The sequence below is a fragment of the Sebastes fasciatus genome, chromosome 11, assembly GCF_043250625.1.
Source record: "Sebastes fasciatus isolate fSebFas1 chromosome 11, fSebFas1.pri, whole genome shotgun sequence".
NCBI classification, from domain to species: Eukaryota; Metazoa; Chordata; class Actinopteri; order Perciformes; family Sebastidae; genus Sebastes; species Sebastes fasciatus.
In genome coordinates this window covers 7731705-7759489 of record NC_133805.1, presented here as the reverse complement: position 1 = coordinate 7759489, position 27785 = coordinate 7731705, and the positions used below count along the sequence as shown (strand labels likewise).

Sequence of the window (27785 nt, the reverse complement as noted above, 5' to 3'; positions counted from 1 at the left end):
GCCCAAAAACCATACTCTTTGGTAATCTTTCTCTTAACTTCCCCCCTTGCAACGTGAGCTAAGCCATGCGCCTCCTGAATCATCAGACTAGTTGATTTAGTGGAGCCTGATTCTGCATAACCAGAGCCTGCTTCTTCTCCATCCTCTTATTATCCATCAGTTGCATGTGATTAAGTTTCCTGAGGGTCTCTTGGTCCAGGTCTTTTTGATCATGTTCTTTTTCCCTATACAGCTAAACTTGGTGGGCTATATGATCCGTATAACCACTCTTTGCCATGCTTCCAAGACCAACCACCTCTGCCAATTTGTTTCTCACTGGCAGGGGCAACCCCTTCTGTATTCTGGTTCGCAAAATCGACTGCTCCATTTGATTCAAATCCGGGTCATTTCCTGTGATACTTCTCCACACTTGATGAACTCTCGACACATAGGCCCTCGGGTTTTCCTCTTGTCCCAGTGGATCAATAAAAATATTGTCAGGATGTACGTTTGTCGGAAATGTGTCTTTCAGCGCCCTGCACACTTGGCCTCTACTTGCAGCAAACAGCTCTGAATCATTCACAGCAGTTCCCACATATCGATTAAGTCCAGCTTTCTGTAGAATCTCTTCCATAGCGTGAATTCCAATGAGGCAGGCCAAGAGTCTCTTTATATCTCCCATGGCCAGTTGCTCTCCCACTGTGATTTCTTCCAACTTCGAAATCCAAGGATGTGCTCCATCTTGAAGAGTAGGTAACTTTTCACGTATGTTTGACATATCTGTATTCTGCCAAGGCTTGTACTCCAACTTCCGTCCTCGGATAATGACTGGACAGATCTTTTTGGGATTCGACTGTTTTCTAGAGCGACCTCTGGATGTCAGGGTATATTGTTCGAAGTTTTCCTTCTCTATCTCTTCCTTCCTCCTCCACAATTCGTCTATGTGGTTCTCTAGTTCTCTTAGTTCTTCTGGATTATCAGTTTGTTGGTGGTCTCGGCGGCATCGGTCTATGCTTATTTCGATCTTTCTTATAGTCTCCCGGGCATCCTCTTCACGGCCCTCTTCTTGGCCCTCTTCCTCCTCACTGTCATCAGAGTTATCATTTCCTCTTATTTCCGCTCTTGACAACATCCGCCTGACTTCAGGGTCATATCCTCCTCTGCACCCTTCCTGATCGCTTTGGTCACTCTCGATTCCATGGTCCCGCTTTTGCCTCCTAGACCCAAACTTTGTTTTACTCTTACTTTTGGATCTTGGATACATCGTTATAGTTGTCTCCGCTCGTCCTGTTTCTATTATTCTGTCCTCCTTGTTTCTGATACGGTAGTCACCTTCCTGGCTGATCACCGGGATCTGAGGATAGATTTTCTTAGCCTCCGTCTTTACCTCATAGGGTGGTGGTCCCTTCACTGGGTTCATGTGTGAGAACGATGAATTGGTGTCTTTCCTTAGTTTTTCGGTTTGTTCTGTGTTTTGTTTTATTTCTTCTGCAACTTTATCCCTCTTATCGTTTGCAGCTTTGATCAGTTTCTGTCCCTCATCTTCAAATAACTGGAGAATGCCAAGCTCCACTTGCCTCTTCTCTTTGCGTTTTATCCCCTTTTTTCCCTTCTTTTGCTCAGCTTTGTATGTCGATACAAGTACTAGCATTATTCTAATTACATCTGGGTTAAGCGTCCCCTCTATTGGCCATGGTTGGTCAATTTCAGGCCAGCGTTTGTGCCATTGTTCCGATATTTTTGCAATGTTTGCGATGCCCCTAATTAAAGGATTATTCTTCTGTACTATCTCAACAGGAGTGATTACTTTCGGATTTTTAGTGTTCTTCTTCCCCATTATAACGGCTTCCTTATGTTCCGTTATTGTACTTTAAGAAGTAATTGCTGAAATTAAAAACTACTCAAGGCTTATTTAGATTACTTCCCCCCTTTTTTTTTTTTTTTTTTTTTTTTTAAAATCCAATTACCCAATTAATCAATTAACCAATTATCCAATTAACCAATTAACCAATTAACCAATTCTCCAATTAACCAATTAACCAATTAACCAATTCTCCAATTAACCAATTAACCAATTAACCAATTCTCCAATTAACCAATTCTCAAATCAATCAACTAACCAATCAGTCAATCAACAATTTATCCGATTATCCAACCAATCAGTTAACCAATTATCCAATTAACCAATTGATCAACTAGCCAATCAGTCAATCAACAATTTATCCGATTATCCAACTCCTCAATTAATCAACAAATTAACCAGTCATCTAATCAATCAATATTCAGCTCAAATCTTCAAACAGTCACCACCTTGAATGTCCACCACATCACAGATCAGACAAACTACGCACCATAACATACATGAACATCTGTAATTGTCAGTAGAGGTTAGACTCAACAATCATATGCCATTAATTAATCAAATGCATTCACTGATCAATCCGTTGCCAAGTTTTCTATTAATTCATTTATTTATTTCTCCTAACTGAACAGGTCAGTTTCCTCTTAGGCTTAATAAATGAAAGCAGGTCCATATGTGTACCATCAATATTGCTTATGACTGAGAACACACACACATATGGAAATGCAGGTTTTGTTTTTGTTAAAGAGTTTGTGTATAAGTTGTACCGGCCTTTTTAGTAGATTGACCTGGAAAGCCTTCCAAGTTGACGTCAGCAATCCACCCTCCGTGATGTGCCGGCCCTCTGCCTTGCCTCCCGTCTCAATTCTCACTCACCATAAATGACATAACAGACAAGGAACAGGCAATGATTTAGTCTCTTGTGAACCCATAGGTCCCTTTAACAGCATCATACATTATATTCCTAACTTAAACCCCTTATCTAAACATTAAAGAACCCCACTGGACCAAACAGTTCAAATGGCAAAGGAATTTTCTGTATCTCCCAAGAAAGGGTCATCGAAAGGAATTTTGGGAAGAGAGAGAGAGAGAGAGAGAGAGAGAGAGAGGTTTCAATCACTACCCTTCTTAGAGAAGTTCATTTTGTGCTTTAACAGCTTTAATTATTATATAACGTCCCTTTTAAGAAGAGCTCATGTTTTAGTCTTTTATAAGAAGCTCATGGTTTTACACACTACATTATTCAATTCAACAGTCTTCTTAGAAAAAGGCAAGAAGCTCATTGGTTTACACAATATATCATTAGTCTTCTAACCATTTTATGGCCCACATCTGGACTCCATCAGCAGCCAAATGTCACACACACATTTACGCACCCACATTTTCCCTTCTGCTCCCCTCAAAGTAAACACACCCCCACCTTTTCTTCACTCCAAAACTCCAACGCACATACATCCAGACTCCAACGCACACCCATTTTTCTCAACTGCACCCTTCCATCCCAAAGTAAACACGCACCCACATTTTCTTCACTTGAACTTTTAGATATATTCCTATGCATGCTTTCTGCCGCTATTTCCTTACTTTTTCTCGTAAAATTTCTGCTACCCATGAGATGTAAAATTTTCGACGAGAAGCTACTTCTTGAATCACCGTTCGTCAACAGCGTCAGAGTGGTAACTGTCAATCGAATTGTGATTCTACACTCTCCAGTTATTAACTGACCATCAGATGTTGTTTCAGGTTTTAATTTGGCCCATACTACAATGCTCCTACACCTGAGGGCTCTATCCTATCCGATTTGCGGCTTGTCATATGATCATTTCCTTTATTTCCTTTATTTCCTTTATTTCCTTATCTCTCTTAACACTCTTTACATTTATTTATTCAAATTACCTGGATCCAGGTTTCCCAATTTTGTCTTTCTAAATTAATTCCGGACTATGTCAGAGCCATCGTTACGCAGTGGCTAATATGCATGCGTCTTACCGTTAAGAAGTTTAGGGCCCCTCTTCATTAATCCTGCACGATACTTTTTAACCACCTTATCGTTACCATAAAGCTATTCTAAACTATTCCTTGTATTTCTCATACTTCTTTTCTTCCCTTTATATCTTTTCTCTATTCATTCCCCCTTTTTTCATTAAATTTAGCACGGAGCCTCACTTTAAACATCAAATCAACAGTACATGTCTATAACCAGAAGGTTCTTAATTTACGGTGTGTCCAAACAACTCCACATAACAGCCCCAATTAATGACCAGCATTCAATGAGTGATCTCACCGTTCTGTGAAGTTGTGCTGATGGTCACCTCCGATCCTGTCTCGTGACGCCAAATTATGTCGTATCTTTTCTGCGACAGTGCTGTTGAAGTGATGATGAAGGATGCTCCGAGGACACTGTTCTTGCTGGTAAAATAGAGTTTATTACAAACAAGCCACACATGTCATACGGACGTCGCGAGCAGTCCGGAGGCCTCCAGTCGAATATGAAAGTCCTGCAGCTTGGGGGCCCCCGACCACCTTATATCGGGTTCAGGCCCTCCAATCACCGAGCTAAGATATGAACTCATGTCTTAGGTATCTCCTACATGTTTATCTTTCAGCCCCTGGCCTTTGCCCTACTTCTTTCACATATGTTTACAATTAGGGGCCTCTCAGTCCGGCATCAGACCTGAAAATATACCACATTACTTCCCCCCTTTTTTTTTTTTTTTTTTTTAAATCCAATTACCCAATTAATCAATTAACCAATTATCCAATTAACCAATTAACCAATTAACCAATTCTCCAATTAACCAATTAACCAATTCTCCAATTAACCAATTAACCAATTAACCAATTCTCCAATTAACCAATTCCCCCAATCAACCAATTATCAAATCAATCAACTAACCAATCAGTCAATCAACAATTTATCCGATTATCCAACTAATCAGTTAACCAATTATCCAATTAACCAATTAATCAACTAGCCAATCAGTCAATCAACAATTTATCCGATTATCCAACTAATCAGTTAACCAATTATCCAATTAACCAATTAATCAACTAGCCAATCAGTCAATCAACAATTTATCCAATTATCCAACTACTCAATTAATCAACAAATTAACCAGTCATCTAATCAATCAATATTCAGCTCAAAACTTCAAACAGTCACCACCTTGAATGTCCACCACATCACAGATCAGACAAACTACGCACCATAACATACATGAACTTCTGTAATTGTCAGCAGAGGTTAGACTCAACAATCATATGCCATTAATTAATCAAATGCATTAACTGATCAATCCGTTGCCAAGTTTTTTATTAATTCATTTATTTATTTCTCCTAACTGAGCAGGTCAGTTTCCTCTTAGGCTTAATAAATGAAAGCAGGTCTATATGTGTACCATCAATATTGCTTATGACTGAGAACACATACACATATGGAAATGCAGGTTTTGTTTTTGTTAAAGAGTTTGTGTATAAATTGTACCGGCCTTTTTAGTAGATTGACCTGGAAAGCCTTCCAAGTTGACGTCAGCAATCCACCCTCCGTGATGTGCCGGCCCTCTGCCTTGCCTCCCGTCTCAATTTTCACTCACCATAAATGACATAACAGACAAGGAACAGGCAATGATTTAGTCTCTTGTGAACCCATAGGTCCCTTTAACAGCATCATACATTATATTCCTAACTTAAACCCCTTATCTAAACATTAAAGAATCCCACTGGACCAAACAGTTCAAATGGCAAAGGAATTTTCTGTATCTCCCAAGAAAGGGTCATCGAAAGGAATTTTGGGAAGAGAGAGAGAGAGAGAGAGAGAGAGAGAGAGGTTTCAATCACTACCCTTCTTAGAGAAGTTCATTTTGTGCTTTAACAGCTTTAATTATTATATAACGTCCCTTTTAAGAAGAGCTCATGTTTTAGTCTTTTATAAGAAGCTCATGGTTTTACACACTACATTATTCAATTCAACAGTCTTCTTAGAAAAAGGCAAGAAGCTCATTGGTTTACACAATATATCATTCAATTCATTTAGTCTTCTAACCATTTTATGGCCCACATCTGGACTCCATCAGCAGCCAAATGTCACACACATTTACGCACCCACATTTTTCCCTTCTGCTCCTCTCAAAGTAAACACACCCCCACATTTTCTTCACTCCAAACTACAACGCACACACATTTTTCTCAACTGCACCCTTCCATCCCAAAGTAAACACGCACCCACATTTTCTTCACTTGAACATTTAGATATATTCCTATGCATGCTTTCTGCCGCTATTTCCTTACTTTTTCTCGTAAAATTTCTGCTACCCATGAGATGTAAAATTTTCGACGAGAAGCTACTTCTTGAACACCGTTCGTCAACAGCATCAGAGTGGTAACTGTCAATCGAATTGTGATTCTACACTCTCCAGTTATTAACTGACCATCCGATGTTGTTTCAGGTTTTAATGGCCCGTACTACAATGCTCCTACACCTGAGGGCTCTATCCTATCCGATTTGCGGCTTGTCATATGATCATTTCCTTTATTTCCTTTATTTCCTTTATTTCCTTATCTCTCTTAACACTCTTTACATTTATTTATTCAAATTACCTGGATCCAGGTTTCCCAATTTTGTCTTTCTAAGTTAATTCCGGACTATGTCAGAGCCATCGTTACGCAGTGGCTAATATGCATGCGTCTTACCGTTAAGAAGTTTAGGGCCCCTCTTCATTAATCTTGCACGATACTTTTTAACTCACCTTATCGTTACCATAAAGCTATTCTAAACTATTCCTTGTATTTCTCATACTTCTTTTCTTCCCTTTATATCTTTTCTCTATTCATTCCCCCTTTTTTCATTAAATTTAGCACGGAGCCTCACTTTAAACATCAAATCAACAGTACATGTCTGTAACAAGAAGGTTCTTAATTTACGGTGTGTCCACACAACTCCACATAACAGCCCCAATTAATGACCAGCATTCAATGAGTGAGCTCACCGTCTGTGAAGTTGTGCTGATGGTCACCTCCGATCCTGTTCGTGACGCCAATTTATGTCGTATCTTTTCTGCGACAGTGCTGTTGAAGTGATGATGAAGGATGCTCCGAGGACACTGTTCTTGCTGGTAAAATAGAGTTTATTACAAACAAGCCACACATGTCATACGGGCGTCTAGAGCGCCCGGAGGTCTCAAGTCGAATCTGAAAGTCCTACAGCTTGGGGGCTCGCACCCCCTTATATCGGGTTCAGGTCCTCCAATCCCTGAGCTAAGGTATGACCACATGTCTTAGGTATCTCCTACATGTTTATCTTTCAGCCCCTGGCCTTTGCCCTACTTCTTTCACATATGTTTACAATTAGGGGCCTCTCTGTCCGGTACCAGACCTGAAAATATACCACACAAGGAAATAAGAGGACCGAGTGCAGCTCTGTGTGTTTGAGAGTAGGACGAGCAGGGAGGAGTTATCAACCTATGATTCATTCCAGGAAGCAGAGATTGTGAATTTGAACTCTGTTCGTTCCAATACCCATACTAACATACTATTTAGTATGACAGAAAAATATTTAGTATGTCCCAATACATAGTATATCAAATGCAGTATGCCAAAAATACCAGGATGTCTTACTACATCTGGTCGCATTTTGCAGAATGCAAGTTGTTGAGTCTGGAAATCTCAGGCTTTGGGCCTAGACGGCTGAGATCCCAGCTCAATGTTCTTCAATGTTCAATTTTAATAGTGTCAGAAAGTCAACACAGGTTACTCAAATGAATCACTTGATGCTGTACAAGTATGTTGCAAGAAAAATAGAGTTTTATTGTGTTTTAAAAATCAGAAGACAAAACACAACCAAACCCGAGCCGATCCAGAACGCGACTGTCCGCTGGCTTAACATCATAACCCTATATACTTGGAACAAAGAACACATCCCTCCTATCTTGCCATCATAAATTTTAGTGTTCTTCAATTCTACTGGTCTCCGTCAAAATAGCCTACTAATCAGCATATACCCTTCCTCCCCTGCCATACATTATGTTAGAGACAGATTTCCCTGTTTTGGGCGTCTTGGTGTGGCATCTTTTTTTCTACACAGCTATGAAGCGACTTGGAGTTTGTTTGCATTACGTCATTAGAGCTGTGAGTTACAGCGGCCAGTGTGAGTATTACAACACTGGGGTCTATACAGCAGCACTAGGATTATATGCTGTTTCAGTAGTAAAAACAAGGTTATAGGATTAATACTTTTATCATTGTTTATCACATTTTTATATAGTTAAAAAGAGATTACTTCTACAAAGTAAGCATGCTTTTCTGGCTGCTCTGACCCACAATCCTCTGAACAGCAGATATATGAGCAAGAGGGTCAAAGGTCAAGGCGAAGTAGTATGTCCCAATACTGCATTTAACAGTGCACACTTTGTAAGGGCAGCTGCAGTATGTACTAAAACTTAAAAGTATGCGATTTGGAACATAGCCTCATTTTCACCATTTACAACGAAGCCTCGGTTAAAACCTGCTCCACATTTGAAAACATTTAAGTTTTTAGTTTTAAAATACTTCTTGGTGATGGCTCCATGTTTCTCTGACTCATCCTCAAATCCAGTTCAATTTTCTTTTACTGATTAAAACAGCTGTCTGACAGTAGGTTAATAGAGTTATCAAACTAAACTGTCTTAAAATCCACGAATAGCTGAATGATAACAAAACAACAAAATATAAATTCAGAATATCGTATACTGAGTCAAACCAGCATTTCAAGCTTCAGATGGGTTTCAACAAATATCGTCAAACACATTTTTTGCTGCAGCTCTGAATCCAGAAAGACATGATTGGACCAGATCAGCTGCTTCTGCAGTTAAAGATCGGGTCGACGATGTTGTAAAGCTAGCAAAATTTGAAAGTAGCATCGCCTCAGAAGCTCCGTCTAAACCCACCCCCTCCCCTCGGGGCTCCTTGCAATGCAACGCCCCCCCACACACATGCACGAGCACTGCCGCATCGCAACTACTTCACAGCAGCGTCGGCGTTAGGGCCGGGCCATGGGGGTCCAGGCCCGTCCAAAAAGGTCACTGTGCCCCCTCAGCTGAATTCTCTCCTGACAAAAAACTAAACTGAAATAACAGCTAAGCTATTAGTAAAATTAAGTCATTCAGTTTGGTAATGGAAGGACTTAACACTGCAATGCAAAATAAAGCACAAAACAGTGATAGTTTTGCATTTAGGAAACAACTAGGACATGTACTTGGGCTTGATTACATAGTTTTCTATTGGAGTGTCCTAACTGGCCACGAGCAACACGAGCAACACGGCGCTGCACAGCGCGGCGTGACGTTTTGTCTGAACTTCTATCGGATACACGGTTCCTTTTTTTTCCTGTCACTCATTTTGAGACGAACGGCTGATTAGTTTAGATAAAATGAGCCGATAAAACCGGGTCAGTTGTCCTGGATGTAAATGAAAATATTAACTTGATTACTGACACTTTCAGCACAGGCATTGACGCTCGCAGTTATATGTAATAAAGGTTCACTAGTGAAACTTTATTACGAGCTACCTGTCAAAAAATATAACAGCCACCTCACTAATGGTTCAAATAAAACACGAACACACAGCAAAAAGACACAACTATGGAAACTCTGGGAAATATGAGCCATCACTACAATATTTCAGTAAGAAGCTTCGTTTTGATCCGCTCCGTTTGCGTTTTTTAAAACTATTTTTTTTTTTAATCTAGCTCAATAGAAAATAATGAGAGAAAGTAGACCTACAAACCTGGTGCATTAAAGCACAATTAGGACCAAGAGAGTAAAAAGCATCCTGTGCTCCTCTCACATCTTACTTTTTCTACCTGTTTGGATTATTCTGTTCAGTATTGTGGAATAAAACAATGGACTAATGTTACACTACAGCAGGCTGAGCAGGGAAACAACTGGTGAGTGAAACATCCACAAACCTCAGTCACGTTACTGTCCAAACATTTTTCCTTCCGGTTCAGTTTCTGCTTCTGTCAATCTCGTGCAGGATCTGGGAGTGATGTGCTGTGCTACTACATCACTATAACAAGAGTTTCAAGTGCTGGCCTGTATTCATTAGAATGTGTGCAAGCATTTTGGGGTATTAATATACTAATCCAAATAAATCATGATGAGATATTATTAATCACACCAGAAACAAATTTTTTTTTCACCTGTACTCGTATTATATGCAGTATTACTCCATTTAATCAGTTTTGCATATTTGCTGTGGATTTGAAACTTTGATACTTCTGATTAATTACCTGAATGTAGAATTAACCTGTATATTGTTGTTCTTCTTTAAAAAGAAAATACATTTATAAAGTGTTTCTTTCAAGGTGTCTTAAAAAGCATTAACATCTAATTTGTATTTCTTTCTGTGACTTGTGTAGTGCCTTTACAGTTCATTTAACTGGAGATGGGAGGTTATTTTGTCCTCTTTTCATAATGGCTGGTGTATGCGGGGTAACAGGAATAAGACCCAAAACGCAGACTAGGCAGGCAGACTGATATGATTTATTGCAGCAGATAAACAGGCAGGTACATCCAGAACAGGTAACCAGAAAAAACAAAACAGATCAGATGGAACTCAAAGGCATGAGGCATACGGCAACTTTGACAAACTAGCAAGGAGTGTGTGAAAAAGGGCCGGTTATGAACAGCAGGGCTGATGAGGGAAAGTGGGAACAGGTGTGTAGGTGAGCGTGGACGTCTGAGGGCATCTAGTGGATGATTGGAGGATGGCAGGTTTGGGGAGTGTGAGGAGAGTACATGGCCTAGGGCTGGAGACAGGAACAGAGAGCCAACCAACCAACTAGACAAAATGAGAGCAATTCCTTTTCACAATAGAGAGACATTAAAGTAACATTACAACATTTTGGAAAATTGTCTTATTTGCTTTCTTGCTGAGAGTTAGATGAAAAGACTGTCAAATCCACCAACCAGCACCTCTAAAGATCACTATTTAACAAGTCTCGTGTGTTTGATCCGTACAAATAACCAAAGTGTAAAAATGACAAGTTGTGGTTTTACGGGATTTTTTTCTTGACTAGGAGCAGTAACTTCCTGAAGTCTCCGCTGGTTGCCTGGCAACTCAGTGATAACCCAACTCCAGGAACTGACTATGCCCACAGTCCGGTACATAACCCCCTGTAAAACCACAATTTGATGGTTTTACACTTTGGTTTTTGCACAGATTTAACAAACTAGATACAGTATAATGTCATTCATCGGTGAGATATTGAGGTGCTGGGACGTTACCTTCGGACAGAGCCGGACTAGCTGTTTCCAGTCTTTATGCTAAGCTAAGATAACCGTCTGCTGGCTCTTCTTATCTAACTCTCAACAAGGAAGTGAATAAGCACATCCTCCAAAATGTCAAACTATTCCTTTAAGAGTTTGTAAACTGTGCTTACTTTGTCTATTATATGAAAAAAGAGAGATCAACAAACATGGAGACAAAACAAGTTTAAAAAGAGTTAAAGGTCACATATTATGCAAAATGCACTTTTCCATGTCTTTTAAACATCAATATCTGTCCCCAGTGTGTCTACAGGCCACCATAGTATCATAAAAGACCATCCTCTCTCTTTTTCTCCTCCTCCGTTTGTCCGGAAATGGGTGCAGAAAAAAAAATTCGCTTTTTTAGTTGTCTTCTGACGTCATTAGAGAGCAATGCAAGCCATATATGGCTTTCCTGTTTCCAGTGAAACAGAACAGCACCCCCCTCACCCCACCCCGCCCACGGAGTAGCCGGCTCAGCAAGCTGCGTCCGCCATTGTTATTTCGACTGTTTACTAGTAAACATGCTGAAAGGAAAACCCGCTTGTTCTGTTGTTGGCTGCAATACTCCACACAAAAGCTTGCACCATGTACCCACTTCGGATCCTCTGAAGACCCAGTGGATGGACTTTATTTTCGCTGGTGCTGTGCCCAGGTTTATAAACTTTATTCTAGCTGCTATCTCTCCACTCGTCTCTCAGAGAGAGAAAGAGAGAGAGAGAGAGCTTCTCCGGGAGGGAGGGGGAGGGTGACGCTGTTGTTGTTGAGGAAGTTTGCTCTGATTGGTCAGCGTTTTCTGTCAATCAGAGTGGGAGGAGACAGGCTGTGAATCAGTGGTTTTCAGACAGAGGCTGAATTAGGCTCTGAGGCAGGCAGACTCAGGCTGCAGTATGAGAAGAATAAAGGGTTTTTTGAACATTGCAGCATGTAAACATGTTCTAGTGCAACATTAAAATACATCTATGAACCTGGAAATGAGCATAATATGTGACCTTTAAAACACAGAATTGAACCCTCTGTCCCTCAAATGACTTCTGTCTATTTCAGTTTACAGAACTCAGCAGTGGCATCATCACCTATAAGCCAGAGTCCAGCATAGAGAGGCTCAGTGAATGTGGTCTGGACTCTGTGGAGGAGAGTCATGGTTTCAGAGACGCTGTAGAAGGACAGAACACCTGCACTGTGATCCAGGTACACTCCTACTCTGGAGGACAGAGGACCTGAGACGGGGGTTTGGACATTGTTGTACCAAAATATATAACTGTTTTGGTCACAATCTAACGCCCAACATTTGTCATTCCATCCAAACAAACATTCATTCAGCCACCCTGCTCTCCTGATACTCTTGTATGCGACTGCTACATAAACTTCTCTCCCTCTCCACTCCACCTCCCAGTAACAACGTCCAGTCAGACTCTCTCTACTCAGGACCTGACACCATCCAGTGAATCTGTCTGGGTGACTAGGATAAGACTGATGTTGCATCATATATGTTGCTTTTCTGTTCCCCTCAGATAATAACAGCAGTGTGTTTGCTGTGTTTGGATCCAGTGTTATTTCACGTGAATATTTCAAGAATCCAGCTCTGGTCTTGGGCTCTGGTTGTGACAGTAAAACATCCACTTCAGTCACTGTCTGTGAGACGTTTGTCCATTTCTCTCTCAGAACGTCCTGTAGTTTATCTCTGACTTCTGACACAGCCGCCGTCACGTCCTCAAAGTAGCTCAGAGGACGGATATTGATGCTGGATGTAGACTCGCTGAGTGGTGACAGTGAGGGGTAGTTGAGTAAAAACTGGTTGTGATCCTCTGTGTGTGACAGCAGCTTCATCTCAGCGTCTCTCCTCTTCAGCTCAGTGATCTCCTGCTCCAGCTTCTCCTGAAGCTCTTTGACTCGACTCACTTCACTTTTCTGCTGGGATCTGACCTGCTGCTTCACATCAGAGCTTCTTTTCTTCATGAGACGGATCAGCTCGGTGAAGATCTTCTCACTGTTGTTCACTGCTTTATCGGCAGAGCGATTGACAGCCTTCACCTCCTGTTGGAGCAGCTTCACATCTTTCTGTCTGTCCTGGATCCTCTGCTGGATGTTGAGTCGACTCACCTCCAGCTCTCTCTGCCTCTCAGTCCTTTCTGCTGCAGCTGAGACGGTGTCGTGTCCTTTATGTTCATCCATTAAGCAGAGATAACAGATACACTGCTGATCAGTACGACAGAAAATCTTCATCACCTCGTCGTGACGAGAGCAGATGTTCTCCTGGAGCTTCTTGGAGGGCTCCACCAGCTTGTGTTTCTTTAATTGAGCCACATCGTAATGAAGCTGGAGGTGTTTCTCACAGTAAGAGACCAGACACACCAGACAGGACTTGAAGGCTTTCAGTTTCCTCCCAGTGCAGACATCACAGGCCACATCTTCAGGTCCAGCATAGCAGTGATCAGCAGGAGAAGCTTGGAGTCCAGTCTTCTTCATTTCCTCCACTAAATCTGCTAACATGGTGTTTTTCATCAGGACAGGCCTCCGTTTGAAGGTCTGCCTACACTGAGGGCAGCTGTAGATCTTCTTCTTGTCCTCTCCATCCCAGTGGGTTTTAATACAGTTCATGCAGTAGCTGTGTCCACAGGGAATAGTCACCGGATCCTTCAGTAGATCCAGACAGATGGAACAAGAGAAAGTTTCCTGCTCCAGCTGAACTCCTCTCTGCGCCATTTCACCTCTCAGTAGCAACGACTGTCTGAGATTCACTTCCTGAGAAGTGAATCTAGTCTGAGCTCTGATCTAAACAGCATGTGTTTGTGTTGGGAATGGGGCCTTTCAGCTCTCACCATGTCGGTTACACCCACTTTCAAACTGTAGATCTGAAGGGGGAGGGAACAAGGAAATAAACCGTCGAGCTGTCGTGTTTGAGAGCAGGATGAGCAGGTAGGAGTTTTCAACCTATGATTCATTCCAGGAAGCAGAGATTGTGAATTTTAACTCTGTTCGTTCCAATACCCATACTACCATACTATTTTGTATGACAGAAAAAGATTTAGTATGTCCCAATACATAGTATGTCAAATGCAGTATGCCAAAAATACCATGTCTTACTACATCTGGTCGCATTTTGCAGAATGCAAGTAAGCATGCTTTTCTGGCTGTTCTGACCCACAATCCTCTGCACAGCAGATATATGAGCAAGAGGGTCAAAGGTCAAGGTGAAGTAATATGTCCCAATACTGCATTTAACAGTGCACACTTTGTAAGGGCAGCTGAAGTATGTACTAAAACTTAAAAGTATGCGATTTGGAACATAGCCTCATTTTCACCATTTACAACAAAGCCTCGGTTAAAACCTGCTCCACATTTGAAAATGTCGGGACCCAGCATCTGGCTGGTTTCAAGTGACCTCATGAACTCAGTAACCTGATCCTTGACCACAGGACTCATGTCAGTCCTCATTGGTTACAGTAACATTTCACCCAGAGGTGTGAAAATCACACAGAACAAAACCAGAGGAATGTTCTTTGTTCCTCCTCTTTTCGACCTCTTTCTAATCTTTGCTCTTCACCTCCTGACCCAAGCTGACCAGCTGCTGGAGGTGACCCACAGCCCTCTTTCTACTCTTCATCTAAGCTCTCCAGTCCAGAAGCTGTAGAAACAGCTCTGTTCTGATCAATGGCCTGTTAGGAAACAGCCATTGCAACCAAGGAACCAAAAGGCAGACGACGCGAGTGCTCTGCCCTTTTCACCAGTTAACTTCAAGCTATCAAGCAAAGAAGTTAGCACCAAGCTAACAGCAAAGACGACATCTTTGACTTGGAACCACAACTTCAACACATGGAATCACAAACCCTTTTCTTCCATGGATTGGTAACGTACTGGGCCTTAGCATGAGCAATCGCACAGGGCTGAGCAAGACTGTCCAACTTTGATTTCTAGAAAGTACTTGTATTGATTTGGTTTAATGTTATTCATTGAGTTTGACTGTGTTGATTTATCTGTATTTGATTTTTGGGTAACTGGCTTCGCCACATCTGATGTGTTTAGTTTATGCTTCACATAGACAAGGTCTTGCATGCAAACTAACCATCTTTTCTAACCCACTGCATATCTAACACACATAAAGATCACATACAGAAACTGTGAATTAGTTAAACATAAACATACAGCTTCAGATAATCTTAACCCCACATCACCCCCCCCCTCTCTGTCCTTCTTCTCAGAAGAACAAAGAGGTCATGTGATGACATGCTGATGGCCATCTTTGATTCCGCCATCTTTGATTCCGCCATCTTTGATTCAGCCATCTTTGTAGTTTTACAGTGCTCACCATTTTGTTTGTAGGCAATACAGACATTTTGAAACAAGACGCCATCTTGTTTCCCCCCCCCTCTCTCTCTCTCTCTCTCTCACACACACACACACACTTTGTTTGGTTTGTTAGTTTAGTTATTTAGTTAGATTAATATTGTGTTTTGAACCTTTATTATCTTGTAAATAAATGTTTGTGGAATATACATGCTGGTCTCTTTAATGTTGCACAAGAGTAAATAATGCCAACCTCTGCTATGTCAAGAACTCCGATATCCTTCAACCTTTACTATCTATTTTGGTTATAGTTATTAATTTAATTATTAATCAACGTTCCAAATTGATAGTTTAGCATATATAATGAGACTATATTAACGTTTTGGTCATTGGTCCCTGATTCCAGGGTGGTGCCCCGTTTATTATTGATGTTTATTGATAATCTTTATTAATATTAATAATTCTATTATTATTTATTAATTATTTTGCTAATAATCAAAACCTACTACAGTAGAACCCCTACAAAAACATTTAAGTTTTTAGTTTTAAAATACTTCTTGGTGATGGCTCCATGTTTCTCTGACTCATCCTCAAATCCAGTTCAATTTTCTTTTACTGATTAAAACAGCTGTCTGACAGTAGGTTAATAGAGTTATCAAACTAAACTGTCTTAAAATCCATGAATTGCTGAATGATAACAAAACAACAAAATAGAATTTCAGAATATCATATACTGAGTCAAACCAGCGTTTCAAGTTTCAGATGGGTTTCAACAAATATCATCAAACACGTTTTTTGCTGCAGCTCTGAATCCAGAAAGACATGATTGGAAAATTTGAAAGTAGCATCGCCTCAGAAGCTCCGTCTAAACCCACCTCCTCCCCTTGGGGCTCCTTGCAATGCAACGCCCCCCCACACAAATGCACGAGCACCCCCGCATCGCAACTACTTCACAGCAGCGTCGGCGTTAGGGCCGGGCATGGGGGTCCAGGCCCGTCCAAAAAGGTCACTGTGCCCCCTCAGCTGAATTCTCTCCTGACAAAAAACTAAACTGAAATAACGGCTAAGCTATTAGTAAAATTAAGTCATTCAGTTTGGTAATGGAAGGACTTAACACTGCAATGCAAAATAAAGCACAAAACACTGATAGTTTGCATTTAGGAAACAACTAGGACATGTACTTGGGCTTGATTATATAATTTTCTATTGGAGTGTCCTAACTGGCCACGAGCAACACGAGCAACACGACGCTGCACAGCGCGGCGTGACGTTTTTGTCTGAACTTCTATCGGATACACGGTTCCTATTTTTTCCTGTCACTCATATTGAGAGGAACGGCTGATTAGTTTAGATAAAATGAGCCGATAAAACCGGGTCAGTTGTCCTGGATGTAAATGAAAATATTAACTTGATTACTGACACTTTCAGCACAGGAATTGACGCTCGCAGTTATATGTAATAAAGTTCACTAGTGAAACTTTATTACGAGCTACCTGTCAAAAAATATAACAGCCACCTCACTAATGGTTCAAATAAAACACGAACACACAGCAAAAAGATACAACTATGGAAACTCTGGGAAATATGAGCCGTCACTACAATATTTCAGTAAGAAGTCTCGTTTTGATCCGCTCCGTTTGCGTTTTTTAAAACTATTTTTTTTTTTAATCTAGCTCAATAGAAAAAAATGAGAGAAAGTAGACCTACAAACCTGGTGCATTAAAGCACAATTAGGACCAAGAGAGTAAAAAGCATCCTGTGCTCCTCTCACATCTTACTTTTTCTACCTGTTTGGATTATTCTGTTCAGTATTGTGGAATAAAACAATGGACTAATGTTACACTACAGCAGGCTGAGCAGGGAAACAACTGGTGAGTGAAACATCCACAAACCTCAGTCACGTTACTGTCCAAACATTTTTCCTTCCGGTTCAGTTTCTGCTTCTGTCAATCTCGTGCAGGATCTGGGAGTGATATGCTGTGCTACTACATCACTTTAACAAGAGTTTCAAGCGCTGGCCTGTATTCATTAGAATGTGTGCAAGCATTTTGGGTTAATATACTAATCCAAATAAATCATGATGAGATATTATTAATCACACCAGAAACACATTTTTTTCACCTGTACTCGTATTATATGCAGTATTACTCCATTTAATCAGTTTTGCATATTTGCTGTGGATTTGAAACTTTGCTACTTCCGATTATTAAAATTTGGTAGCAATCAGACCAACGGCTTAGGAGGAGATGTCAAAAATGTGTTTTTCAAAAAATCCAATATGGCGGAAAATATTTCCAGGTGCACTTTGGAGGTCCAAGAGGCTTTATTGTAGATCACACGGAGTTGCACATATGTGTAACATTTCAAGTCAATCGGACTTACGGTTTGAGGGGCGTGGCCTTTCCAATATCGCATGTTTGGGCATTAATTACAGCGCCACCATGTGGTCGATTTGAATGAAACTTTCAGCAGATGTTTCAGCTACTCTTGTGAACATATGCTGCACGTTTGGAGATGATGGGCCAAAGGCTTGTGAAGTTAGGTCTATTGATGTGCTGAGCCCGCCCCTTAAAAATGAATTGGTCAATATCTTCACAACACAATGACATATCAACAAGCTTTATGCAACCTTTGATGAGCCTGGTCCAATAATGATTCGCAGAAAATATGCCAGCAATCAGACCTACGGTTTAGGAGGAGATGTCAAAAATGTGTTTTTCAAAGAATTCAACATGGCGGAAAATTTAGTCGGTGGACTTTCGTGGTCCAAGAGACTTTTTTGTAGATCACATTCAGCAGCACATGTCTGTCAAATTTCAAATTGATAGGACTTATGGTGTGAGGGGGCTGGCCTTGAAAATTTTTATAGCGCCACCATGTGGCCAATTGTTTTCATATTTTATGTGAAGCATTATGACATCATGTACAGTTATGGTACCAAGTCTCATGTCTCTAGCTCGTTCCAGCTCACAGCAAATTGAGCAAAGGCATAAAATCTAGTTAGGCGGACTTTAGTGGTCTGAGCAGCTTTTTTGTAGATCACACGGAGCTGGACATGTGTGTCGAGTTTCAAGTCAATCAGACTTACGGTGTGAGGGGCGTGGCCTTTCCAAAATCGCGTGTTTGGGCGTTAATTACAGCGCCACCATGTGGTCGATTACGCTCATATTGCTTGAGAAGCTCATGCACATCATTTCCAGTTATTCTGCGAAATTTCATGTTTCTCGCTCATTCCAGCTCACGGCAAATTGAGCCGCGGCATAAGACAACAAATAAAAAGAACAAACCGGCACCTTCGGGGCTATAACCCTAATAATAAACCGGCACAAACTCAATAGGGTTCTGCCCCTTCGGGGCTTGAACCCTAATAAGACTCAGCGGTCAATCAGTGGCTTATACACACCAAACCTGAAGAAGAAGGCTGTGAGGTCTGCATCTGTTCTCAATCGGCCTGTACAGTAAGTGTTTACAATTTAAGGAATAAATAAGCATTTAAGGGAAGCTGGGGCATAACATTAAGTCTTTTAAGGGACTTTGAGTTAAAATTCAGGCCGTTGTACAGAAATTCATATGTATATATTTAGCTGTTTTTAGATGTTTGTCTTCAAAATTGGATACCTGCTCTTTAGTATTGGAAAGGAGTTCAAGTCAAGTCCATTTTTATCTATACAGTCCAATATCGCAAATTTGCCTCAAGGGAATTTACAATCTGTACAGCATACGAAACCCTCTATCTTTAGACCTTCGATTTGGATAAGAAAAACTCCAACCAAAAAACCCTTTAACAAAGACAAATAAATTCCTTTTTGCAGATATTGAGGATATGCACAGTTAACAAATAAAAAAATATATTGAGTTTTGAACAAACTGGATGAACTAGAGCTGATGTGTGCTCATCATGTAATAAGTAACTTGATGTGTTTATACATTAATAGGTGTGGTTAATTAATACTACTCTAGGACATTTTGTGCCCAGTTAAGAACCGGCACTTAACACGGGTAACTGAGGTAGGCAGATATAAAGGTATTCCTGACGAACATTTTTTTTTTGCTTTTGTGTTGTCGAGAATGAATTTGATGTTATGCCCCATTTTTCCGAATACAATGACTTGAGGAATCATCTGTTTGAGAAGGTTCAGTTGAAGAACTCTCATCATCGTGTTAACAAGAGAGGACCATGATTCAGAGCAAGCTTGACAAACTCAAGCTGTCTTTAGGAACCATTCACAGAGTAGAGTCTGATCAGTTTATCCATCCATCCATCCATCCACAAGCTGCTTGGAGATGGTCTTATATCCTTTACCTTTAACATGCTTGTCTATAATTTTCTTTCTAATCTCCTGAGACAACTCTCTCCTTAGCTTTCTGTGGTCCATGTTCAGTGTGGTACACACCATGATACCAAACAGCACAGTGACTACTTTTCACCCTTTAAATAGGCAGACTGACTGATTACAAGTTTGAAGATACCTGTGATGCTATTTACAGGACACACCTTAGTTTAATATTTCCCTGTGGTCAAATTATTTTCAATCTTTTCTAGGGGTACCATCATTTTTGTCCAGGCCAGTTTCATTAGTTTGTTTTTTAAAATGATTCTGTTGAACCACAATTCAAAAACAATAGCTGATTTTCATTAGTTAATTTTCAGTGAATTTTTATTTATTATTACTTTTGTCAGTTTCAAGTTACTTTAGTGACCATTGTGGGTTTTTCTTTCTTTAACGGAAGGGTACCAACATTTTTGTCCACGTCTGTATATACAGTATATGGGGCAGCAACTTGGTCCCACACAGTTTATGTATATGTTCAGTTGAATCAGGATGGACAGGAAGCAGGGTTGTGTGAAGTTGTCGGTCGAGCCGTCCAGAGGGCTCATGGATGAGAAGTTTATCGTCCTGGTCCAGATCGTCCTCCCTGGTTCCCAGCTGACCGTCTACGCCCTCTACCAGTGTGATGATGGACACAGCTGGGAGGCGTTCGCTCACTACACCGCCAACACCACCGGGACTGTGAACGGTACGTGGTTCAATACCTAGACCTGGAAAATTAAAGAAAATTATTTTAGAAATGTTTTCAGTCATCTTAAAGTTTGTTATTTACAGCAAAACACATTTCGTTATAAAAATAAGCAGCTTTTTGGAAAAAATGAACATCAAAATTTGAAATAATTTTTCATGCCTTTTACCGTACAGTTACAGAGGATCCCAGTCTGGGCGGGACATATTCTGGAGTTGAACCGATGGGTCTAATGTGGAGCCTCAGACCAGTTCCAGGCAGCAAACCTTGGCTCAGGTAGACCGACAAGGATAGAGCTGTTCAGATGATACCAATCAATACCGAATCAGTGTCAGAGTCAACTCTTTCCCATCATCCCTCAGGATGAGGAAGATGAACATCCAGACTCCCATGGAGGTCAAAATCTCGGTGTACCAGGGACACCAGACTGAGGGCTTCGTGGATCAGGTACCGCTGGCCGGTGTGGTGGTGGAGCGCTGGTACATGGCGCCCGGCGTCCGCAGGATCCCGGTTACAGAGAACGGACTCACTGCGACCCTCTTCCTCCCCTCAGGTAGGACCAGAGGAAAAACTAGTCCGCCCACTACCAATTCACTTACCAGAGTGGACTAGACAGAAAAGAAACCCCAAAAAAGCCCATAAGCAAACAGTGAAAATAGCCCCAAGGCAAGAGCAGCTAATGGCCGACTGACGCTCTGCAGAGAAACAAATATTAATAATCTTAAAAACACTTTATTACCAAACATTAAAATACATACCGATTAAATGTTAAAACTAGGGCTGCCAAGTATTAAATACTCTTATCAACATGGGAGTGGACAAATATGCTGCTTTATGCAAATGTATGTTAACAACACAAAAAAATGACAAATATTGTCCAGAAACCCTCACAGGTACTGCATCTAGCATAAAACAATATGCTCAAATCATAACATGACAAACTGACAGGCAACAACAGCTGTCAGTGTGTCTTCCCAGCTGGGAAGCAGGGCTGAAATACATGAACACCATGAATGTCACACACATTCAAACCCGACAGCATAAAACAATACACACAGACACCAGTCTTAAGCCGACCTGTTGATCCTGTCCTCTCGTCTTCTTTGCACGCCAACAGACAAGTGAAAAATGTTTCCATCAGATATATTCCTAGAGAAGATCAGATAAACAATATCATTGTTGTGTAAACTGAGAATTGTTTTTGGTGTTTTGACTCGTCTGAAGGACCGGGACCTTTCCCCGGCCTCCTGGACCTGTGGGGGGGTGGAGGGAAGTTGGTGGAGTACCGCTCAGCGCTGCTGGCTTCTCACGGCTTCGCCTCCTTGGCCCTCGACTACCTGACACCTAAAGTCACCATTGAAACTGGGAAGATGGTGGACAATGAGTACTTTGAGGTAAAACCTGATGAGTATCTAAATTACTGCTCAGTGCATCTGAAAACATACATGCTACTGTTTATTCACACAAAAGTATGTTGAACGATAGTACACATATTGAGTATTCAGTGCATTGTCTGCGATTTTGGCCGGATATCTGCCTTTAAAAGACAGACTATGTGTAACTTTAAATAATAAAATATAAATTGCTCTCCCAAAAATTTCTATCAAGACTACAGAGGACATGGTGTGATCATGAAGTGCAACCTGCATCCTGTTAATAATCATTTATTTTGGCTGTGAGACAGAAAGAGTCACATTAAGTCAGGTTCATGTTAAGTTATGTGGGTTAAAAGTCTTTGCTGCAGACACCAGGATGTGTGTCTGTTATCTTTCTGTTTATGCGTCACTTAACACATAAAATCTGGTTCAGAAATTCATTGACCTTTACAGATCAGAGACTAGTGTTGGCATTAAAGACAACAGGAGGAAGTGTCATTCAGAGTTTTTGTTAGTTTAACTTGATATTAAATTAATTTCCATAACACTATTATTATTGCTACATTTCTACTTTAATAATATTATAAATATGTAGCACCGGGCCTGACCCTCTAGTAGGGATGTGACGGTGAGGAAATTTTCCCACCGGTTAATAAAGTCGTGACAACACCGGTGTTAGCGATTACAATGGACATTTTACAAGAAAAGATGACGGTCAATAGGTGTAGCGCGCTTACTTTGATCTTTAATGTCAGGTGGCTATGTGTCTGGCCTCTCCGGTCCAGCTTTCGCTGCGGAGCAGAAAAAGCCATGCTGTGATTTGGTATCAAAAAGTTGTAACATTTGGAGATTTCTGCATGAATTGCATTTTTCTTGCCGATTGGATGGCGAGCACTTCTGTTGTGTAAACTGCTCAGAAACCCCCTTATTGTCAATCTAGCTAGGAAAGCCATCCATTCTCTGAATGCTCTAGGTCTCTAGTCTGTGGCTGTAAAGTGTCATGAGGCTGTGATTATCCTAGAGGTCACCACAGGTCATTTTATACAGTGAGGTCAAGTTCCAAAACATGGTCTCACTACAATGAAATGGCTACTATGGGGACTAACATCATCACACATGAATACAGATGGGCTCATTGGATCCAAAAGAGTCTCAGCTTTACAGTGTTACCTAATTTATGTAATTCAAGACTTTTTAGGGACCCCAGTATGCAGAAATATTCAAATACACCATTTTAGTATAGGCGGAAATAACACATTTCTGCTGTATTCAAAAGACTGAATGGTTTTTGCCCCAAATTGCATGTTATTATCATAAAGTGGGCATGTCTGTAAAGGGAGACTCATGGGTACCCATAGAACCCATTTTCATTCACATATCTTGAGGTCAGAGGTCAAGGGACCCCTTTGAAATTTGCCATGACAGTTTTTCCACGCCAAAGTTTCGACTACCTTTGGACCTTCGCTCTAGCTCTACCAGAGCTCTAACTGAGCCTGCTACAATCAAAGATTAACCTCAATGGTGTAATATGTTCATAACTGTTTTCTAGTTTAACAGTTTGACACCAGGTTTCATTGGCTGGAAAGGTTTTTCATTTATCTCTAAATGCAGATCCACTGTTGGAGAGGAAAAACCCTTTTAATAGGAAAAAGGGAAATCTAAGGAAAATCATCACAGAAATGATCGTTCCTCCAGGACAGATGTGTGAATTATTATCTGAAGATTTAGATAAGACAAAGATAACATAACTGACTGTTTCTTAAAACGTGATTTCACAACTTTAGTTGCCTGACACTGAGAGGAAAGGTGAGAGTCAAAGATCATACCCAGATTACAGCAGCCTGTAAACTACCAAGACATAATGAGAGCTGGTTCATGGAAACGTGTTGCCAATTAAAAATATTTGAAGTTTGAGTTATTATAGATGTCACAAGGTTTATGTCATCTAACACTGAATACCAGATAAAAGGATGTAGACCGCAAGAAATGAAGAAAGACGTACAAAGCTTCATCCTCTACAATACAGAGTGCAATCTTGGTTTATATGCATGTTAATATAAAGTATGAAAATCCACACAAACTTAAACTTAAAATTTCTTTTCTGCCTGTATCACAAAATGTTCAAAGCCTGGCCTCTGTGATACAGCTGTAACAGTTTGTTTTCTGACATGTTTTCCTGCTGCAGACGGCCTACAGACTCCTGGAGCAGCATCCTCAGATCCTCAGCAGCAGGATCGCCATGATGGGTCTTTCCTTCGGCACCAGTGTCACCCTCAAAACAGCGGTTTACTCCAAAGTTGTAAAGGTAAGACGGCTAGCTGAAAGTTACTTCCATCATCTTGATACAGCTTGAGGCTGGCCCACGCTAAAAGATTTTTCAAATCTTAACAGATGTTGAAAATGTGAGACCACACAGATAACGACATGTTGTGTTAAATTGAACAGTTTTGAACCCATAGTGTGTGGAGAGCAACGATTTGGCCAAAACAGCACAAAACACACTAACAGATTCATTCATGAACAATGTTGCGGCCTCTCAAACTAACGAAGGCTCTGGAGAGGACGAAGCTAGAAAGGACGCCATGAGACAGTTATGTGAAAAGGAAACAATCTATTATCAGTCAGGAAAAAAATAAATGTCAGAATGCAACTAAGCAAACAAAGGGTTGGAGATCCCAGTTAAATGAACAAAAGAGGGGGGAGTCGCTGGGCCGGCCACGCAATGGGTTGTCGCACCCAGCTCATCCCCCTAAACTGAAAAAGGAGTTTACTAAAAACTAAACTAACAGGGATCTCCAGCCCAAAAACAAAGTAACAAAGTAAATTCTGGGAAATATCATCATAGATCGAAAAAAAAAGGAAACAATGGAGACCCCTTAATCAGTGCCACGTTTCTGCTCAGTGTTCTGGCTGCTCATGAAGCTCTAAGTTGATAGTCAGATAATAATAATTGTTGTTTCCACATAAAGTTGTTTTATAAATTGCTCCTTTGTCATTTTGTGTAGTTTTGCTGTTCTGTGTCACTTTTTGGATCTTGCTTGTCCATTAAAATGATTTCAGGTTTCCGTCTCCACTGGTCATGTGTAAACCTCTGTATATTTTATGTGTGTGTGTGTGTGTGTGTGTGTGTCTCCCAGCTCAGGTGTATAGTGTGTATTAGTGGGAGTCATGTGCAGCCGATTGACGCAACTATGGAGCAAACATTGATTGCCTATAACCAGTAAGTTGATCTTCCTTCAGTTACTTTCATATTTTTGCTCTCTCCAGAGAATGAACCTTAGATTTGAATGACCCCAAGACCTTTCCTTTAGCGCCACCCTCAGGACAAACTTTGATCTTTCTCTGAAGCATTTTTCAGTGTTTTTATGTTGTCCAATCAGAAACGTTGATAAGACTCGCTTCACCGAGGAGAATCACGTGATCTGGCGAGATCTGCTGCTGCCCATCCCCACTGACCCCTCACTCAAAGTGGACGTGAGTACCACCAGGCAGAATTTCTCTCTGCCTTTTCCTCTTTTTTGGGATTATTTTATTTCGGACTTTTCACACACACACACACACACACACACACAAGATATGAAACACCCAGAACCCATACACAAAATTTCAAGCCCAAGTTCACACAATGTTGATTAAGCCTATTGCCACCAGGGAAAGCTCTCTGTATTTTGTAGTATACCGTAGTTGTGGTGTCTGTGGCGACTTTCCCTTGCTGGTGCGCCAGAAGTGATGCGTTTTATACCAACCGGCCAGAGCTAAAGGGGACAGGAAGGGGGAGACCATAGCGACGGAGCAGCAGCTAGGAATATGGCAATACTCCTAAATCCTAAGAAGCGCCCAACCAAAGTTTCGGGAGTGGATGCTCCAGATAAAAAAAAATAACTTGGCATTCAGAGGAAGGATTAAAGTTATTTTCCTTTTTTTATTTTATTTCCCTCTGGCCTTATTTGCAAGGGAAGACTTGAAGAGAGCGCTCCTGGAGGCGGGGGGAGATGTGGTGAGCTCACCTGCAGGCATATGTCATCAGCATGTCCACAGTGTTTGTGTATTTACTCTCACTGCCAGAGGGGGGAGACAAAAGTTCTGCACTGCAGATGGTTTGCATTATGTTGTATCTATGTGTTTAGAGACTAAACGGCGATGTGGATGAATTTATTTTATATTCTTTCGTTTTCAGCTGAATCTACAACAAAGTGAAGTATCTGTGGCTAATCTTGCCTCTCTAGCTCTGAGTAATGCCTCAAAAATCCACAGATAAATGATTCCACAGGTGATATAGATATTCAAAGCTGCAGCCGGTGATAAAAGCTGAAACGCTGCTGCTGTTTGTCTCTGAGCAGGTGGGACGACTCAAGTGTCCTCTGTTGCTGGTTGTCGCTGAGGACGATCAGAACTGGCCCGCCCAGGAGTCTGCAATGGACGTGAGTTTACTGACATGACGACATCCTGTGTGAATAACAAGCTGGGTCCAGAGGTTTGAAGCTCCAGGATTAAACTTTACTGATTAAAACAGCTGTCTGACAGTAGGTTAATAGAGTTATCAAACTAAACTGTCTTGAAATCCATGAATTGCTGAATGATAACAATACAACAAAATAGAATTTCAGAATATCATATACTGAGTCAAACCAGAATTTCAAGCTTCAGATGGGTTTCAATATCATCAAACACGTTGACACGCCTCAGAAGCTCCGTCTAAACCCACCCCCTCCCCTCGGGGCTCCTTGCAATGCAAACGTCCCCCACACACACATGCACGAGCACCGCCGCATCGCAACTACTTCACAGCAGCGTCGGCGTTAGGGCCGGGCCATGGGGGTCCAGGCCCGTCCAAAAAGGTCACTGTGCCCCCTCAGCTGAATTCTCTCCTGACAAAAAACTAAACTGAAATAACAGCTAAGCTATTAGTAAAATTAAGTCATTCAGTTTGGTAATGGAAGGACTTAACACTGCAATGCAAAATAAAGCACAAAACAGTGATAGTTTTGCATTTAGGAAACAACTAGGACATGTACTTGGGCTTGATTACATAGTTTTCTATTGGAGTGTCCTAACTGGCCACGAGCAACACGAGCAACACGGCGCTGCACAGCGCGGCGTGACGTTTTGTCTGAACTTCTATCGGATACACGGTTCCTATTTTTTCCTGTCACTCATATTGAGAGGAACGGCTGATTAGTTTAGATAAAATGAGCCGATAAAACCGGGTCAGTTGTCCTGGATGTAAATGAAAATATTAACTTGATTACTGACACTTTCAGCACAGGAATTGACGCTCGCAGTTATATGTAATAAAGTTCACTAGTGAAACTTTATTACGAGCTACCTGTCATAAAATATAACAGCCACCTCACTAATGGTTCAAATAAAACACGAACACACTGCAAAAAGACACAACTATGGAAACTCTGGGAAATATGAGCCGTCACTACAATATTTCAGTAAGAAGCCTCGTTTTGATCCGCTCCGTTTGCGTGTTTTAAAAAAAAAAAAAATGTTTTTAATCTAGCTCAATAGAAAATAATGAGAGAAAGTAGACCTACAAACCTGGTGCATTAAAGCACAATTAGGACCAAGAGAGTAAAAAGCATCCTGTGCTCCTCTCACATCTTACTTTTTCTACCTGTTTGGATTATTCTGTTCAGTATTGTGGAATAAAACAATGGACTAATGTTACACTACAGCAGGCTGAGCAGGGAAACAACTGGTGAGTGAGACATCCACAAACCTCAGTCACGTTACTGTCCAAACATTTTTCCTTCCGGTTCAGTTTCTGCTTCTGTCAATCTCGTGCAGGATCTGGGAGTGATGTGCTGTGCTACTACATCACTATAACAAGAGTTTCAAGTGCTGGCCTGTATTCATTAGAATGTGTGCAAGCATTTTGGGGTATTAATATACTAATCCAAATAAATCATGATGAGATATTATTAATCACACCAGAAACACATTTTTTTTCCACCTGTACTCGTATTATATGCA

At 40.9% G+C, this 27785-nt stretch overlaps 3 protein-coding genes across 3 annotated transcripts in view; 1 reads left to right on the top strand and 2 right to left on the bottom strand.

The window, feature by feature from the left end:
* toe1 (target of EGR1, exonuclease) overlaps positions 1 to 27785 on the bottom strand; it is a 442640-nt gene that overhangs the window by 81142 nt on the left and 333713 nt on the right. The gene's annotated exons all lie outside the window — the stretch shown is intronic.
* Positions 10335 to 13887, bottom strand: LOC141776569 (tripartite motif-containing protein 16-like). Its single transcript, XM_074650264.1, has one exon. The coding sequence runs from the start codon at positions 13825 to 13827 to the stop codon at positions 12160 to 12162; it is 1668 nt and encodes a 555-aa protein (XP_074506365.1). The 5' UTR covers positions 13828 to 13887; the 3' UTR covers positions 10335 to 12159.
* Positions 19807 to 26284, top strand: LOC141776577 (acyl-coenzyme A thioesterase 1-like). The gene is made up of 8 exons (XM_074650271.1): positions 19807 to 20427; positions 20604 to 20703; positions 20790 to 20980; positions 21652 to 21821; positions 23989 to 24108; positions 24941 to 25023; positions 25184 to 25277; positions 26144 to 26284. Exons 1-8 carry the CDS (start codon positions 20232 to 20234, stop codon positions 26240 to 26242), a joined length of 1053 nt encoding a protein of 350 aa, XP_074506372.1. The 5' UTR covers positions 19807 to 20231; the 3' UTR covers positions 26243 to 26284.